At 52.8% G+C, this 16,318-nt stretch overlaps 1 protein-coding gene across 6 annotated transcripts in view; it reads left to right on the forward strand.

The window, feature by feature from the left end:
• The first annotated feature begins 10,114 nt into the window (after window positions 1–10,114).
• EDA (ectodysplasin A) overlaps window positions 10,115–16,318 on the forward strand; it is a 61,598-nt gene continuing 55,394 nt past the window's right edge. For all 6 annotated transcript variants that reach the window (XM_058848157.1, XM_058848158.1, XM_058848162.1 and 3 more), the window contains exon 1: window positions 10,115–10,486. In XM_058848157.1, coding sequence (XP_058704140.1) covers window positions 10,217–10,486 — 270 coding nt within the window. In that variant the 5' untranslated portion in view covers window positions 10,115–10,216. The remainder of the gene's footprint in view (window positions 10,487–16,318) is intronic.

Below are 16,318 nucleotides of genomic sequence, written 5' to 3' on the forward strand. Positions count from 1 at the left end.
CTATTACATTTATTTTCCAAACTGGTTTGACAAAAAACAAACAAAAAAAACCCAACAAAAACACAATCCCATGCTATAATTCAGTTGTATTAAAATATTATCCTACTACTCTCTGTGTTCAATAGTCTCTGTACCTGTAATGCTTTCAGTTCTGTTGTATTTTGGGGCCGAGGTTTTCTCTGCTCCTTGTTTAACCCAGTAAAGAAATAAAATGTTAAGAATTGATGATAACTCCTCCTCCCTGTTTCTGCTGTTCATTGGGGCCACCAGGGTCCCACAGGGATGGGTTCCCCCCAGAACCTGCTCTAAACCCCAGCCACTGTCCCATGGGGGTTGTTTTTCTGCCAAATCCAATCCCAACTGGAGGCCAGAGAGGCAGGATGGAGGGACAATAACCCTGCCTTAACTGAATTTGATTTCGTAACCTTTCTTTATATTCTTTTGTTTCTTGCTTTCACATTTCTTGCCACGGGGCTCACCTCAGAACAATAGGGGCGAAGGCTGTCACCAAGAGATTCATCAGACAATAATGACTCAACCAGGGTATCCAAATTTTGCCCAGCTGAAGTCCACACCCACACATAATCTGGAATTAATTCCTCTGGACAACAGAGCTCGGCATGGAACAGAGCGAGGACACCGCGCTCCAAATTGAGTGCTGCGTGCCAGGCTGGGAAAGGCCACGGGATAAAGCTCTGGAGTTACACTGTGGCCATCCCCATCCCGAGCTGGAAACCTCTGTCTGGAAAGAATACCAGGAAAAGGGGAAGAAATTGGTTGGGGATGGAAATAAACGTTTCAACAAACCAGATTGGTGCAGGAGGCAAATGGGGGAGGCACCAGCTCTGCGCTGGAGAGCCAAGGCACAGAGTGGGGGGTGCAGGATGGGGGATTTAGGGGGCTAGGGGGTCACAGTGAGAGGGGTGGGGGTGATGATGAGGGGCATCTCATCACTCAGCACTTCCCCAGCGTGGGCAGCAGGAAGGGAGGATTCTGTCCCTCTGTCCTGCTCAGGTGAAACCCCAGCAGCAGAGCTGCCTCGAACTCTGGAACCCCAAAATCAAAAGGAGCTGGAGCTGCTCTGAGAATCCAGAGGAGGCCACGGAGCTGCTCCAAGGGCTGGAGCCCCTCTGGAGCCAGGCTGGGAGAGCTGGGGGTGCTCACCTGGAGAAGAGGATGCTCCAGAGCGATCTCAGAGCTCCTTCCAGTGCCTAAAGGGGCTCCAGGAAAGCTGGAGAGAGACTTGGGACAAGGGATGGAGGGACAGGACAAGGGAGAATGGCTTCCCGCTGCCAGAGGCAGGGTTAGGTGGGATATTGGGAAGGAATTCCAGGCTCTGAGGGTGGCAGAGGTGTTTGGCTCCCCAGACAGAAAAGCACCCACTGGTGCTTGTCCCCAGGAAGCCTCAGGTGCCCCAGGTTGTCCTGCTGCAGGCAATTACAGCAGCCCAGATGATTCCCAGTTCCAGAGTGATTCCTCTTGAGTGTGCCCTAAACTGCCCCAGTCTGAGAGCTCTGGGTCCCAGCTGGGCTTTAGGAACTACATTTAGGGTCCTGCAAGGGCGAGGGGTGGTGAGCAGTGTTGGGATGCAGTGTTAACCTTTTCAGGAGCGTGTTTGGGATGTTCTCCTTTGGGAATGCTGCTGGCAGGACGTGTCCTGGCAATCCTGGTGCCATCTCTCATTCCCACCAACCTCCTGGGTGCCTGGAGAGCATTGCTGCCACTCCTGAGCTCCTAGGGAAGGGTTTTGGTGGCCACGTGGTGCCCAAACTGCTGCAGCAGCTGCAAATCCACCCAGGAACGTGCTGCTTCCCAAGGATTTGATTAGCAGGGATTTGAGTTAAGTGGATGTGAGTTTTCATGGCTATAGGGCTGTGCACATCAAAGCTGGGAGGCAGCGTGGGGCCAGGGAGAAGTTTCTCAGCTGTAAATTTGCCTCGTGACTCCATAAAAACTGTGATGGGCAGCATGGAAAGAATTCTGCTGGAAAGAGCCTGGAAAATGCTGAACCTCTGAGAAAAAGACAGAAAGGGCAGCAGACCCAAATCAAAGTCCAGGCCTGGGAATGTTTTTAGGTGTGAGATGGGACTCTCCAGATGCTGAAATCCTGGGTGGGGTCTGGATTTTGAACCTCAGCCCTTCTGGATGTGGATTAGGAATTTCTCTTTTATGTCTTTATTTATAGTTTAATAGATGGCACACCAGCTCCTGCTTTCTGGGTTATCAAAAAGGAAAAGGATCATTTTCAAATGTGTGTTTCTGAACAATTTCAGACCTCCTGCAGCTTCTCCATCCTCCCTGAGCAGAGAACTTGGAATTTATGGAAATTCAGAAACAGGCCTCTAAAAATGTGCTTGAGATCCCTGTTTTTCACACCAGCACTTGACCATGGGAGATTAAGAATTCTGAAAAGAAGATTCCTCCTGTCAGGAATGCAGTTTCAGGGTGTTTTCCACCTACCAGGAAACTCCAGGATGATTTTAGGCCTTTCCAAGTCTGGACATTCTGGACACAGTCCAACTGGAGTCCCTGATGTTGGTGAGTTCTACATTTATTTTTCTGGGATCAGTCAGGTTTTTTTGGGTGTGTTTATGGCTTTTGTGACTTGACAATGTGATGCCACCTCAGCCAACTGATGAAAATCCTGGAGTGAGGAGTTGACGTTATTAATGATCGTCATTTTCCACATTTTTTGCCTGAAGGACTCCTTTGTTCTCTTCTTTTTGTCTCAAAATCTGTGTTAAGTAACAGCTTACAATTAATTTTTCATTCCAGCCCCCTTTGCCCCAGCAGAGCCTGGAGGGGCTGTGGAAGGTGGGTTTGTATGGATTTCCATGGGTGCTGTGAACCAGATGGGTGATTTCTTTCTCCCTTGTTCTGCTTTTCCTGGTTTCTCCTTTGGATCATGGCCTTGAATCTCTTTTGGTACCTGAGGAAGATCAAGGTTTCACTGATGTATTTTCCCCACTGAAAACTCCATATTTTTATTAATTCAACTTTAATTGCAGTGAGGAGAAGCCCTTGATGGGAAAGAGCTGGGGAGGATTGGGTTTGTTGCCCTCACCTCCCTCTGGTTTCCTGCTCACCCTTCACACTCTGATTGTCACCTTTCCAAGGGTGCTTGGAGCTTCATTCAGCTCTGATTTCTGCTCTCTGTGACCAGGGACAGGACCCAGGGAATGGCTGGAGCTGTCAGGGCAGGTTCAGGTTGGATTTTAGGGAAAAGTTCTTCCCCCAGAGCGTGTCAGGCACTGAACAGGTTCCCAGGGAATGGTCACAGCCCTGAGGCTGCCAGAGCTCCAAGAGGGTTTGGACACGGCTCCCAGGCACAGGGTGGGATTGTTGGGGTGTCTGTGCAGGGCCAGGGCTTGGATTGGATGATCCTGTGGGTCCCTTCCAGCTCAGGAAACCCTGGGATTCTGTGACTCTCCTTCCTTCAGCATCTTCCTGCCACCCTCTTCTCTCCCTCAGCTGTGTTGCTTGATCTTTTCTCCAAAACTCCTTGAGATTGGGGTTTTTTTAATAGAATTAATTGGGTTGGGAGCTTTGGGTCATTTCTACCCCACTCTTGTGCCTTGCTGAATGGGTTGTGTCTCCCCCAATTCCCTTCTCCCACAGCTCAGAGCCCAGCCCAGGTGAAAAATCAGCCCCAGGTAAACCCAGCACAGGCTTGGAGCAGCGCCTCGCTGCCAGGAGATCCCCTGACATGTTTGTACTCATAAACTTGTCAACATTTGGCTTTTTTGTCCCTCTTGGGGGAAATTAACTGCTGTTCCTCACCCCATGTCAGCTCCTGAGCCGCGTTGGGAACGGTGCTAAAACCCCTGCTGTGGGTGAGGCTCCGGTGGGAGCTGTCACTACCTCGGGGTCAGGAAGCCAACGGGAACCTCTGTTCCATAAACTGTGAGTTTTTCATAAAAGCCTTTCTAATTTGTACCAAAGAGACTCCAGCACACCCTTGGGACTGGTAAAAATAATAATAGCTTGAGTGGTGGAAGACTGTGAATTTGAAACAGAAGGTTGTGAGATCCACGAGAATTACCCGAAACATCAACGTTGGACATCAATAAATGTAATTTAGATATACAATGAGATAGCAAAGATTCCCACAAAGAACTGTCAGCTCTTACCTCTTCAGATCTCGGTGAGATAAAGCAGATGTTTCCATCCCATTGATCCGGAGGAATCGGCCCTTCCATCTGAGAGCGCGCTGCCTCCAATCGCACGGGAATTATTCTTCACCAAAATTACAGGGTTTGCTATTTTTCAATCATTTTTTTTATTCATTCTGAGATGAAATGCACATGTTCCCATCAGCAGGTTTAGCTTAGGAATGCTGCATTCCCAAAGCCAGGAGTCTCCTCGTGGAGAAGAGGTGAAGGCAAATGGCACTCGGAGCTGGAGCTGTTCCCTCTGGAAAGGTCCCTCTGTAACACCCAATTTAATCTTTACTATTCCATCCCAAACAAATGGCTCCTGCCCCTTCCCAAATCCCCTCAGCCAGGCTCACATGGAGTGCTTTATCCTGCCTTGATCTCACATGGGCTCCACAGAGGAAATTGCTGCTTTAGGGCTGTGTTCTGGAGGATATTCTGTCTGAGCCTTGTGATCTTTCTCCTCACTTAAATCCACAAGTGCTGGCACGCTGGGAAGAACAAACACGTGGGGTTTTCCTTCCCTGGTTATTGCTGTCATCTCACATTAACAATCCCGAGGCTGGAAATCGCTGAAATCCCGGGTCACCTGGAAACTAAGCCCCGGATGTGGGGTCCTGTAGCTGGATCAGGGCCTGGGCGTGCAGTTTCCAATCACTGTGAGCAGAAAAAGACACTTCCATATGTTCTCCTTATGACTGCTCCTGCTTTGATATGAATTCCTTGGATTTACCCTTTTTGAAGCCAGGGCTTCAGTTCTTAATGCTGGACTTGCCCTGTCTTACCCGAAATGCTTGAAAGTTTGAGTTTAGGCCAGAACTGGGCTTTGGAAAAGGGCCTGGAGTGACAGGAAAAGGGGGAATGGCTTCAACCTGACAGAGGGCAGAGTTAGAGAGAATTTTGGGAAGAAATTCTTCCCTGGCACAGGGTGCACTGAGAAGCTGTGGCTGTCCCTCCCCTGGAAGTGCCCAAGGCCAGGTTGGATGGGCTTGGAGCAGCCTGGGATAGAGGAAGGTGTCCCTGCCCATGGCAGGGGGTGGGATGGGATGAGTTTTAAGGTCCCTTCTCACCCAAACCATTCTGGGATTCTCTACTGGGGCTGGAACTGTGGCCCTGCTCCATCTGCAAAGGATTTTAGTCACTTTATGTTTGTCTCTCTTAATGCAGAAATTGCATCTTTGGGCTCAAATCATTATCCACAGAATTTACATTTCTAAAGAGAGAGAAGCAAAAGCCAAAGAGGCTGAAATGGACACACTGGCCACAAACCTCGGGCAGGGGATTTCCAGGAGCTCTCCTGTCAGAATTCCCCCTTGCCCAGAGAACACACAAGTGGTGACACTGAGGTTCCAGTTTCCCATGCCCACAATTTTGTGCTAATCCCATGTACTTCTGGCAGTGGGAAGCCATTCCCTGTGTCCTGTCCCTCCATCCCTTGTCCAAAGTCCCTTTCCAGGTCTCCTGGAGCCTTTTTAGGCACTGGAAGAGGCTCTCAGGGTGTGGCAAAGCTGCTGCAAACCCTTGTGCTGTGAGAGCAGTCATGGTTTAGGTGGGGAAGGGTCTGCTTGGAGGGGGTCCCAGCTGGACAGGGTGTGGCTCTGTGGGGTGGCACCTTTTCCCCAAAGAGCCCCAAATCCAGAGCTGTGCTCCTGGACAAACAGGCCCTGAAAAGCACTGAATGAAGTCGGAAAAGACCTCAGAGATCATTGAGTCCAACCTAGGATCCAACAAGGCCATGGCACCAGGAAGGCTGGAGAAATCCTTGGCACCAGGAAGGCTGGAGAAATCCTTGGCACCAGGAAGGCTGGAGAAATCCTTGCCAAGGGGCAGGGAGAAGAGCCCCTTCTCTGTGGTCCCTGCTCTGGCTCAGCATCAGGGTGCAGCTCCTTCCTCTTCCCTGCCTTTTGGTGAGCGATCCGAGGGGCAGAGCAGGCTCTGGGCTCTCTGGCAGAGCATCTTTCATGTATCACGTCTGCTCCTCGAGGCACAGATCGTATCCTCTTTCCCTGGCACCAGCACAGCCCAAAAGTGGCACCCCCAGGACAATGCCTTGGCCGGCTCCGGCGCTGACCCGGGATGTGGGAGCCGAGGGGTCGGGATGAGGGGGCCAGGAGGCACCGGGGAGGTTGAATAACGTGGTGTGGAATATCATTGTTCCAGCCAGGATGAGTAAGAGCACAGCTGAGCCTGGTCACCGACGGCACTTCCATGATTCCGGGGGAGGCAGGGGCTCGGAGACGGCTGCACAGTTGAAAATCAAGACAATGAGTCTATAAAAGTTTAAGAACTGAATAGATCCCGAACATTTGGTTCTCATTATCACCAAATAACATATAAATAAACATACAACAGAACCAAGAGCAGCATCTTCCTCACCCCCTCTGCAAGAAGTTGTGTTTAGGCTGAACTCGGCCTCCTTGGCCAAACCTCCTCCCGCGTGCTCCAGGATGGAATCGTGGGGCTGCCAGGCCTCATCTTCCTTCAAAACAGAGCAAAGCCTGTTCCATGCAGGAAAATGAGGTGTCAGTGTGCTGCTGGTCCTTAAGAGTCAGCAGTGCAGGGGGAAATGTGAAAATAAGCCCAGCAAGAGTCAGCACAGCTTTTTGTTGTTGTTGTTGTTGTTGTAAAAAGCCCATCCCAGCCCCTGCCATGGGCAGGGACACCTTCCACTAGCCCAGCTTGCTCCAAGCTCCATCCATCCTGGCCTTGGACACTTCCAGGGATGGGGCAGCCACAGCTTCTCTGGGCAACTTAGTGCTCATTGTGAGAATTCATGGAGTAAGATGAGAGGGAGAGATGAATGCTCAGAGACACTGCGATGTCCTGAGAGGGAAAATCTTGGAAGAGTCGCTGTCAGAGCTAGGAAAAAAGCCATGAATGTGATTCCTTAGTACATCTTGCTCTTCTAAGATGAACATATTGCTCAATCCCTGCTCCTCTGGAAGCAGTTGGACACAAATAATTACCTTTCCTGCACAGACAGAGCTCACAGTTACTGAAAAAACGATCTTAAGCAAATCAGATTGTATGGAACATCTTAGATCTCACTGAGGAAGAGGAATTGAGATTGCAGTGCTGGATGGAGGCTCCATAAAATCAGGATTCTCCTTCCTAAGGGCTCGTAAACACCCGTGGATGTGCTGTTGGAGTGCCAGGATTTCAGGTTTAGGGGACTTTATTGTACTCATGTTGTTGAGAACATCACTGAGAGAGCAAGGGATGGCTTTCCTCAAAAGTCAGGAATTCCAAAGCTTTGAGGTCACACATGTTAAACTCGACTCTGCAGCCGCTGCAGGAATTGCAGATGCTGCCAAAATGTAAATGGGAAATGGGCTCAAAGCTGCTTTACATCACTGGAAGATTCCCTGATCTGTGGAATTCACATGGAGAGGGGCACTCAGACCTGCCAGGGAGTGCCCTGTGCTCTGCAGAGTTGTACCCATTCCAAAGGGAAGGGAAATCTCCTAAGTTACAGCAGCTTCCTCCCACCTGTGGTTAAATCCTGCTGGGGTGGGAAGGCGATGCTGGAAAAAACCCAGCAAGTTTGGGAACCAAGAGAAAAAGTCATTCCAGACATGTCCTCTGTGTGTTCTCCTCCTCTGCAGCCTCTGCCCACCCTCCTCAGGACCCTCTCAACTGCTCTTTGTTTTTCCATCCAGAGCATCAGGGATCCCTTCTGCATCTTCCCCACCCTCTGGCTCCTGCTTCTCCTGGGCCGGGATTCTTGGAGCACAGGCAGGATACAAAAAACAACTTAAATCTGTGAGGTTCTTCATCCATGTAACAAAGTTTCTCAGGGATGGCAGAGGAAGGGGAGGGAATGCTCAGAAGAAGAGGAATTAAAATCCTGGAGAAACTGCAACCATGGGCTGTGGGGCTCAACTGGTCTGGGTTTGAGGATCCCACTTATTAATTATGTTTTAATTCCATCATCACATGGGATTCCTTTTTAATTAGTGGGATGCTGCTCAGCTCTTGGAGGCAGAAATCTCTCAATTTGGCTTAAATCCCTGATGAGATCAAGGCAGGAATGGAGAGCTCACATCTTCCCCTTGACCCAGCCCCAGGCTGACCTCTAAAATCCACCTTCAAAGTAACCTCAATGACCCTAGAAAATGGGATGAGGCTGCTGCAAGTGTGGATAGGTCCATGTAGGATTTGAGTTGGGATTTTCATCTTGAAAAACAGGATTTTGTTGGTGCAGGAGTTGGTCTTGATGATCCTTGTGGGTTCCTTCCAATTCAGGATATTCTGCGATCCTATGAAAACCAGTAACAACACTAAGTACTCAAATAATTATAAATGTTCCCAGAATAATTGTAGGGTTTTGAACAGAGGGTTCATTTGTGTTTATTTTGCTTTTTGCTCCTCAGTTATTGGGATTGGCAGCGCTTGATGCTTCCAGTTTTGCTCTCCCCAAATATTAGGGAAACATTTCTTTCTTAAATGAAAACAGAGACTCTAATGGAATTTCATATTTATGACACAGGACTATAGGAAGAAAAACCTTCCTGCAGGAAAAGAAGGCCAGGAAGGGCTGGGAAAGGTTGTCCTCCTCCCCAGAGGCAGGACAAGGCCACCAGGGGATCTTTTATGGCTGTGATCTGTGGGATGAAGACCCCACAAATTCTCAGACAATGTGTTCCAGGACTTGGAAGGGTTTCTCCTGGAAGGGACAGCTTCGTGGGAAACTCATCCTGCCCCCAGGATCTGGGAGCACAGACCTGGCACGGGACCACCCAGCTCTCGGAGCCCACCCAGGGGAGCTCGCCAGGACCCATCTCAGGGATGTGCTGGTGACAGCCCTTGGTGCTGGCCCCTCCTGGGGATCTGGGCATGGCTCTGACATCTCGCAGCACTGCTGACCTGCTCTGCATCATGTGATGCTCCAAAACCAGCGGGAATCCTCCTCTGCAGTGCCACCAACTCTGTTGCCATTAACACCTTGCATTTAATAGCTTTTTGTCATTTTTTTCATTTTACTTTTCCAAATCAAATCCTATTTTCTTCAGGCCACCTCTCGAGAGTGTTCAGAACATTTCTAATTTCTCAAGTCAAATTTCCTGGCAGCCTGTGAGCATCACACAGCCCCTTACTCATCACATTATCCCTCTCGATATCGATTAAACCCCTGACTGGGAATGGAACCAGCCCAGGCTTTGCCAACTCCTCTCCATGAGCTTTAAGGTCCTTCCAAACCAAACCAGGTGTGATTTGATTCCGTGGTTCCCTCTCCAAACCCACTCCTCTCCCTGGTTCACTCTTTCCCAGGCTGTTTTCCAGCTTCCATAAGCTTCCAGCAGTGACAGTCAACTTTTAAAAAGCTGGAGAAGGCAGCGACAGCTGCCCCAAAACACTCCCACAGCCCTGGGCACCCCGCGCTCGGCCGTGTCCCCCGGCAGAGCGGTGACAACGCTGCCACTACCGGGGATCTGCAACCAGGAATCCTGGAACAGCGATTGGCGGGACTGCGGTCACCGGCACCGGGATCGGGTCCATCCATGCATGGATTGGGATCAGGATGGGGAAATTGACCGGCACTGGGACTGGGATCAGGACTGGACTGGGATAGGAAGAGGGACCGGGCCCTCCTGCACCGCACTGGGCACGGGCCCACCCATCACCGCGCCTGCCCGTACCGGGACAGGGACAGGGGCAGGGACAGGGGCAGGGGCAGGGACAGGGACAGGGACAGGGACAGGGACAGGGATCGGGATCGGGATCGCGATCGGGATCGGGCCCGTGGCGGGGCGTGGCTCCAGCGCGCTCTAACCCCGCCCTTGTGATTTGCATGTCCCCGCCCCGCAGCATCGCCGGGTCTGCCCAGGCCCCGCCCCCGCTCAGGCCCCGCCCCCCGCCCGGACGCTGAGGCGGCGCTGCCCCGGTCGAGCCCCGCCCCTCCCCGCCAGGCCCCGCCCCCCTGGCGGCCCGGCCCCGCCCCCCGGGCTCGGCCCCGCCCCCTGGCGGGGCGCTGGCGGCCCGGCCGCGCAGCCCGCGGTGCCCGGCGCGCCCCGGGAGCAGCAGCGCTGGGGCCGCTCCGCGCCGCTCCGCCCGAGCGCACCATGGGCGCGGAGCGCAGGGCGGCGGCTCCCCGCGGCTGCGCCTGCGGCGGTGGCGGCAGCTGGCGACTCTTCCTCGGCTTCTTCGCGCTGTCGCTGGCGCTGCACGTCCTGACGCTGGGCTGTTACCTGGAGCTGCGCTCCGAACTCCGCCGCGACCGCGGCCCTCAGCCCGCGGCCCCGCCGCGCCGGGATGGGACGGCGGCAGCGCCCGGAGCCCCGGCCGGGGGCCGCCCGCAGCGAGCGGCCGAGGGCGCGGAGCGGCGCCAGCAGGTGGGTCCGGCCGGGGGCGGGGGGACCGGGGGCTCCGCGCCGCTCGGGGCCATCCCCCGGCTCCATCCCCGCGCTCGGGTGCCGCGCCAAGGAGCGCTGCGGGACGGACCCTCGGGGGAGTTTGGGGGAGAAAGGGGGGAAAGCCCCAAACTTGCGGTGCGGGGGTGAAACGCGCGGGGAACTCGTCTGGGCTGGGGGTGACGGGCTGCGGGGCCGCCTGTGTTCCACCTGCTGCTCGCCGTCTCCCTGTCGCGACAGACCCGCCGTGTGTCCCGACAGCCCAGCCTTGGCGGGGGGCAGCGGCTCTGCCCCGGCCCTTGCGGGGTCCCCCCGGGCGCGGGGTGCTGCTGCCGGGGAGCCCCGCACGGCTCAGCCCCGCACCCGCCGTGCGCGCTGGGTCCCGGTCCCGCACGGCCTCCGCTCGCTCCCCTCCCTCCCTCCTCCTGCGCCGGGTTCGCGATTCCACTGCTCCCCCAGCACAGTGCATCACCTTTTGGGTGATGCTGCGGTGTCCCCCCCGCAGCAGCTCCTCAGCCTGTGCAGGACAGGTGGGCAGCAGCCTCCCGGTTGTCCCCGCCGCTGTCCCCAGCCCCCGGGGGGGTCGCCTGTCCCGAGAGCCTCTGGGAAAGCCGGAGCGGAGCTGGGGCCTCCGCTCTCAAACTTAGCTCATTTTTTCCAGGCACGAAACCTCGCTGCGAGCAGGATAAGCTGGAGGAAGGAGTTTCCTCCCCTCCGAGCCTCCCGAGCGGATGGCCCGCTCCCCCAAGGTGCCGGGGTGGCTTTGCCGCGGAGTCGCAGCGGGGTTTCGGGGGAGATGCCAAGCCCTGCCTCGGCACCCCGGCGGTCCTCGCCTTGCTGGTTATCAGCGTGTGGGGGGGAAGGACAAAAATAGCTTTGATAAAGCGGCGAGTTTGGAACTCTTCCTCCCACTTGGCAGCGGGAGCCGTTCCGCCGCGCCGGCCTCGGCTGCCCCCGGGAAAGCCGGGCGGGCTTGCGCTTCCTTCGCTGCCTGGATCCCGCAGCTTCCCATAATAAATCCAAGTCCAGCGTTGAACCGGAGGGAAGCCGAGCTCCCGGGTCATCGCTCTCCCCTCGCTGCCCCTCCAGCAGTGTCAACACAGAGTGAGCCGGAGCAGTTTGATGTCGTGCTGGGATTCCTGGGTTGCCTTGGAATAGCGCACGGCTGGAGTGCCTTTCGTGTTATCGTGCTGGATCTGTTTAGTCTTTCGAGCTCTTCTTTCCAGCGAGTGTATAATGAAATACCAGGGCAAATACTTGAGGCATTCATAAATTACAGCGTTAGATAATTTGTCTCTGGATGCGGATGGAGCTCTGAGCGTCGCTCGCTGCAGCTGACGGACTCCAGATAAGGTAACGCTAATTATTTATTTCTTTATTCTACATCTGGCCTGTCAGGCTTGAGATGAAATATTCTTTGGGGCACATTGAAGCAGTTGGGTTGGAGACAAGGGTTGCTGGTAGTAGGGACATGGGGAAGGGAGCCTGAGCGTCCCGAGCTGCTCTGGTTGGGAACGGCTGCCGTGACAACGTGTGATAAATGGGATTTTTAGTGGTGCTACTCACCCGTTTCTCACTGATTTTTTCTGCCTTGAGTCGATGTGGAGCTAAAAACAAGCACTTTGGGTGTCCCGTGGTGCTGTGAGTGCATCCCTTCGGTGATTAAAGCAGTGAAATGAGGAGTTTGCAAACAACTTTATTTAGGAAGTTACTGTCCAGCTTTGGAGTGCATGTGCAGTTCCTGGCAGCTCTTCCGAGCTGTGCTGCTGACAAACCCAAAGTGTCATCCCATACATGTGATGCATGCATAAATTGGGCTGAAATTACTAAATAATTAATTCAAGAGGTGTGATCAATGACATTTCTCTCCTGAGGACCATGGTCAGAGACAGGGTTTTTTGGGGGGCACCAATGACCACAGGGCTGTGAGCCCTCAAATGTCCTTCAGCTGCTGAGGTGTCCTCAGTGAAGAGGCCAAGTGCTGTGTGTGTTGTGATTGTAGAAACTGACTTAAACCCAAAAGATACTCCCCTTCCTGACCCTTTTTTCTTTATTTTTTAATCATTTTATTCCACCCCCATCTTTCTGACCTGAGGCAGGAGGAAGAGGAGCGCAGGGGGAAGGACGGGGAGCGATGGTCAGCGCTGAGATTTTGGCTGAAACCCCACCTGGCCACGTGCCAGAAATGACCTCATGACAGGAGTGAGATTTGGCAGCTCGATAACACCCCGCTTCCCTATCTCACAGGGTATCCAAATATGTAACTCATTTGGGATGGAAGGGCAGATTTTCATGGCAGAGGTTGAGGCATTGTAGTTCCACATCTTTGTCCCAGAACCCGCCGGGTGTTGCATCACCACGTTGGCTGCGAGATGAGGAGTTTGTTAGAGCTGCTTTAATTCATTGACTCTTCAGTGGCTCAGAGGTGTCAGAGAGGGTTTGGGGAGCGGTGGAGCCTTGGCTGGTGGGATAAAATCCGATTAATCCCTCTGGATGGGTGTGCTGTGGGATGGGAGAGGGATTCTGTCTGATGAGCTTTGCTCATGGAGATCCACACCAGGGCACTGTGTCCCTTTAGAGGATTTTGTATCTGAATTAAATCGTATTTGCTGTCAAAAAATTATCCTTGGAATATTTGAGCCGTGCAGAGCATCACATTCCTGTGTTTTTTCTCCAACCAAATCTGTGTCATGCCACGCTTCTGCCAAAACTTGTTTTTTGGCTGATGCTGGGTGAAGTGTGTGCCCTGAGAGTGTCCCAAGACGGGGATAAAAACTGCCAAAGCCTGGGAATGGGATCAAATGCCATTGGTTTTGTCAAATGAATTGTGGAGGCGCTTGCAGCTGGTGGGGGGGGGAGGGAGGGGAGGTGCTGAGTCATCAAAAAAAATGTGCTGAGCAGCAGTTTGCTTACTGGCATTTCACCTTCCCGGTGCCAAGGTGTCTGATCTGTCTCCATGTCTCACTTTTACAACAAGGGATGTGCCCACTTTGGAGCAGTGCCCACATCGGCGTTCCTGACCCTGGCGTTGCTCTCATGGAATCATGGAATGTATTGGGCTGGAAAGGATCTTAAATCTCATTCAGTCCATGGGCAGGGACACCTTCCACTAGCCCAAGCTGCTCCAAGCCCTGTCCATCCAGGCCTTGGACACTTCCAGGGATCCAGGGGCAGCCACAGCTTCTCTGGGCACCCTGTGCCAGGGCCTCCCCACCCTCACAGGAAGGAATTTCTTCCTTTTTTTTTTTCCCCTCACTAGTGTGAAATTGCAGTTATTTTTCCCATTTTTTTTAGTCAATTCTGGCTCCAGCATGAGAGGCAGCTCTTGGTGTGATTGGCACAGAGGCTCTGAAGGTGTCCAAGCTGCTCCTGAGGCTTCTCCCACCCTGAGCATACCTGTAGCTCATCCATGCGTCTTCATCCCCGTGTCTGCTTCCTGCATCCCAGCTGGAGCCTGCCCAACGTGCTGAAAGCTTTGAGCTCCTGTTGGAAATGCTTCTCCAGCCTCCTCTGGAAGCAGCCGGTGGGCTCAGGCCTTTAAATCCCTGCTCAGGGCCTGTGTGCTGGGATTTCACACCTCTGATCCCGGCTTAGGGAAAGGCTGGGTGTGTGCAGAGGGAAGGTGGTGATTTGGGATGTGCCCCCACAGTGGGTTTGCCCTCAGATTTCACTTTGTGGGTCCTGGTTGTAGCTGGAAGAAGCTCTCAGAGGGCAATAAAGGGAGCCTGCAGAGCTGTGGCAAATGTCAGGCTCTGGTTACCTTCATTCACAACTTGAATTCTCGTATTCCTGCTGCTGTGCCTATGAATATTCCATGCAAAATCTGGCCTGAATCCAGAACTCCTCCTGTTGAGATGCTGCAGAGTGGCAGGAGCGTGGCAGTGGCTGCGGGATGTGTTTGGGAAATTAATCCTTTGGGAAATTAAATCCAGTGTGAGCTCTTCCCGAGGGCTGGAGGTGCATCCCTGCATGTCCTGTGAGGTGAACTCCTGGTGTGAGGAGAAACCTTTGGCTGTGTGGGAACAGCCCAGCTGGTCCTTGGGAAATCACAGAAGGGTTTGGGGTAGAAGGGACCTCTCAAGGCCACAGAGTCCAATCTCTGCCACATGCAGGGACACCTTCAACTCAGTCAGGACCTTCCCAAAGTCCTTATTCCCAGATTTATGGTGCTGCAAGGGTGCCTTTCCTTCTGCCCCCCAGACCTCCTCCACAGCTGAGCTGGGGTTTCATTTCTGTTTTCCACTCATTCCATGAAGGAGGAAAACTGTGACTTTGTGTGAGGACCAGGACATTTTATCAGCATTTACATCAGTTCCTTGATGGAGAATGTTGCTGCCAGAGTAAGTGTTTGACTGACCCATGACCAAATTGCAGGGTTTTTCCACTATTTTTCGATGAGTTCCCTGGCAAATCCCTGAACTTGGGTTTTTAACAGCATTCCAAAGTTATCTTCCCCTTAACCCCAGAGTAAATAGTGCTGTATCAACCCCATATTATTTTAACCTTTTAACATTATTTTTCTTACCACATAATAACATAAATCTTCCCTGCTCTCCCATACACATGTAGTGTCTTGTAATGCTAATTAAACTGCACACCAGCCTAATTTTGCTCTCAGACTAATCCAATATATTTTTCTTGACTGGAAGCCAAACCCTGAGAGCTTCAGAGCATGCGGAGCTCTCATTCCAGTCTTATTATATGTTAATAGCTTTATATTTTAATATCTTTCAACACTTGGGGAGGATGTTATTTTTAGAGGTGTCTGGCTGTAGAAGATACCAGTGTGTGAGGGGTTTGGGGGATGTGAAGCACTGAGTAAACTCCGTGCAGTGAGTAAGTGGGAAGTGTGTCCCTGGAGAGGTGTAATCTGTCAGGATCCATTGTGCACAAGCATGGAATCACAGGGAGGTTTGATGTGATTTTGCCGTGGTTAAGTGGGAGATTTGGATGCAGTTTTGCCGTGGTTAAGTGGGAGATTTGGATGCAATTTTACCGTGGTTAAGTGCCTTTATGGGGTGGTTGCAGTGGTAAGTGCTCTCTCGTTAAACTCTGGGTTTGTGTGCTAATGGTGCCGATGCCAGTCGGGCCTGGATGCTACTACAGCAGGAATAATCACTCCCAGATGGGTGTGGATGGAAACGAGCTCTTTCCCTAAGCCCAAATGAAACGCTGTTATAAGTGTAAAGTCCTAATGATGCAGGAGCCATTGATGGGGTGCCAGCCCTGTAACACCTTCCAAATGGAATTGCCAGCATCTTCCTGCCTGGCTGCACCTCAGCTGTGGGGATGGAGCTCAGAGCATCCTTGGGGATGGCTCTTGCAGTAGAATCCCAGAATCTGCTGAATTGGAAGGGTCCCATCAGGATCGGGGTTCACTGCATGGCGCAGGGTTGAGTTGTGTGACATTGTGTGACACGAGGTGGCATCGTGTGGTGAGGGTTTGTGTCCCTGGTGTGAGGGTCCATGGGGACGGTTTGTGTGGTGTGGGGATGGTCCATGTCCATGGGGATGATCTGTGTTCCATGGTGTGAGGGTCCATTTCCATGGTGTGAGAGTCCATGTCCATGAGGATGGTCCACATCCATGAGGATGGTCTGTGTTCTGTGGAGTGAGGGTCCATGTCCATGGTGTGAGGGTCCATGTCCATGGGGATGGTCCATGTCCATGGTGTGCAGGTTTATGTCCATGGGGATGGTCCATGTCCATGGTGTGAGGGTCCATGTCCATGGGGAGGGTCCATGCTCCGTGGTGTGCAGGTTTATGTCCATGGGTATGATCCATGTCCATGGTGGGAGGGTCCATGTCCATGGG

Source organism: Poecile atricapillus, chromosome 12 (assembly GCF_030490865.1).
Source record: "Poecile atricapillus isolate bPoeAtr1 chromosome 12, bPoeAtr1.hap1, whole genome shotgun sequence".
In the NCBI taxonomy this organism is placed as follows: Eukaryota; Metazoa; Chordata; class Aves; order Passeriformes; family Paridae; genus Poecile; species Poecile atricapillus.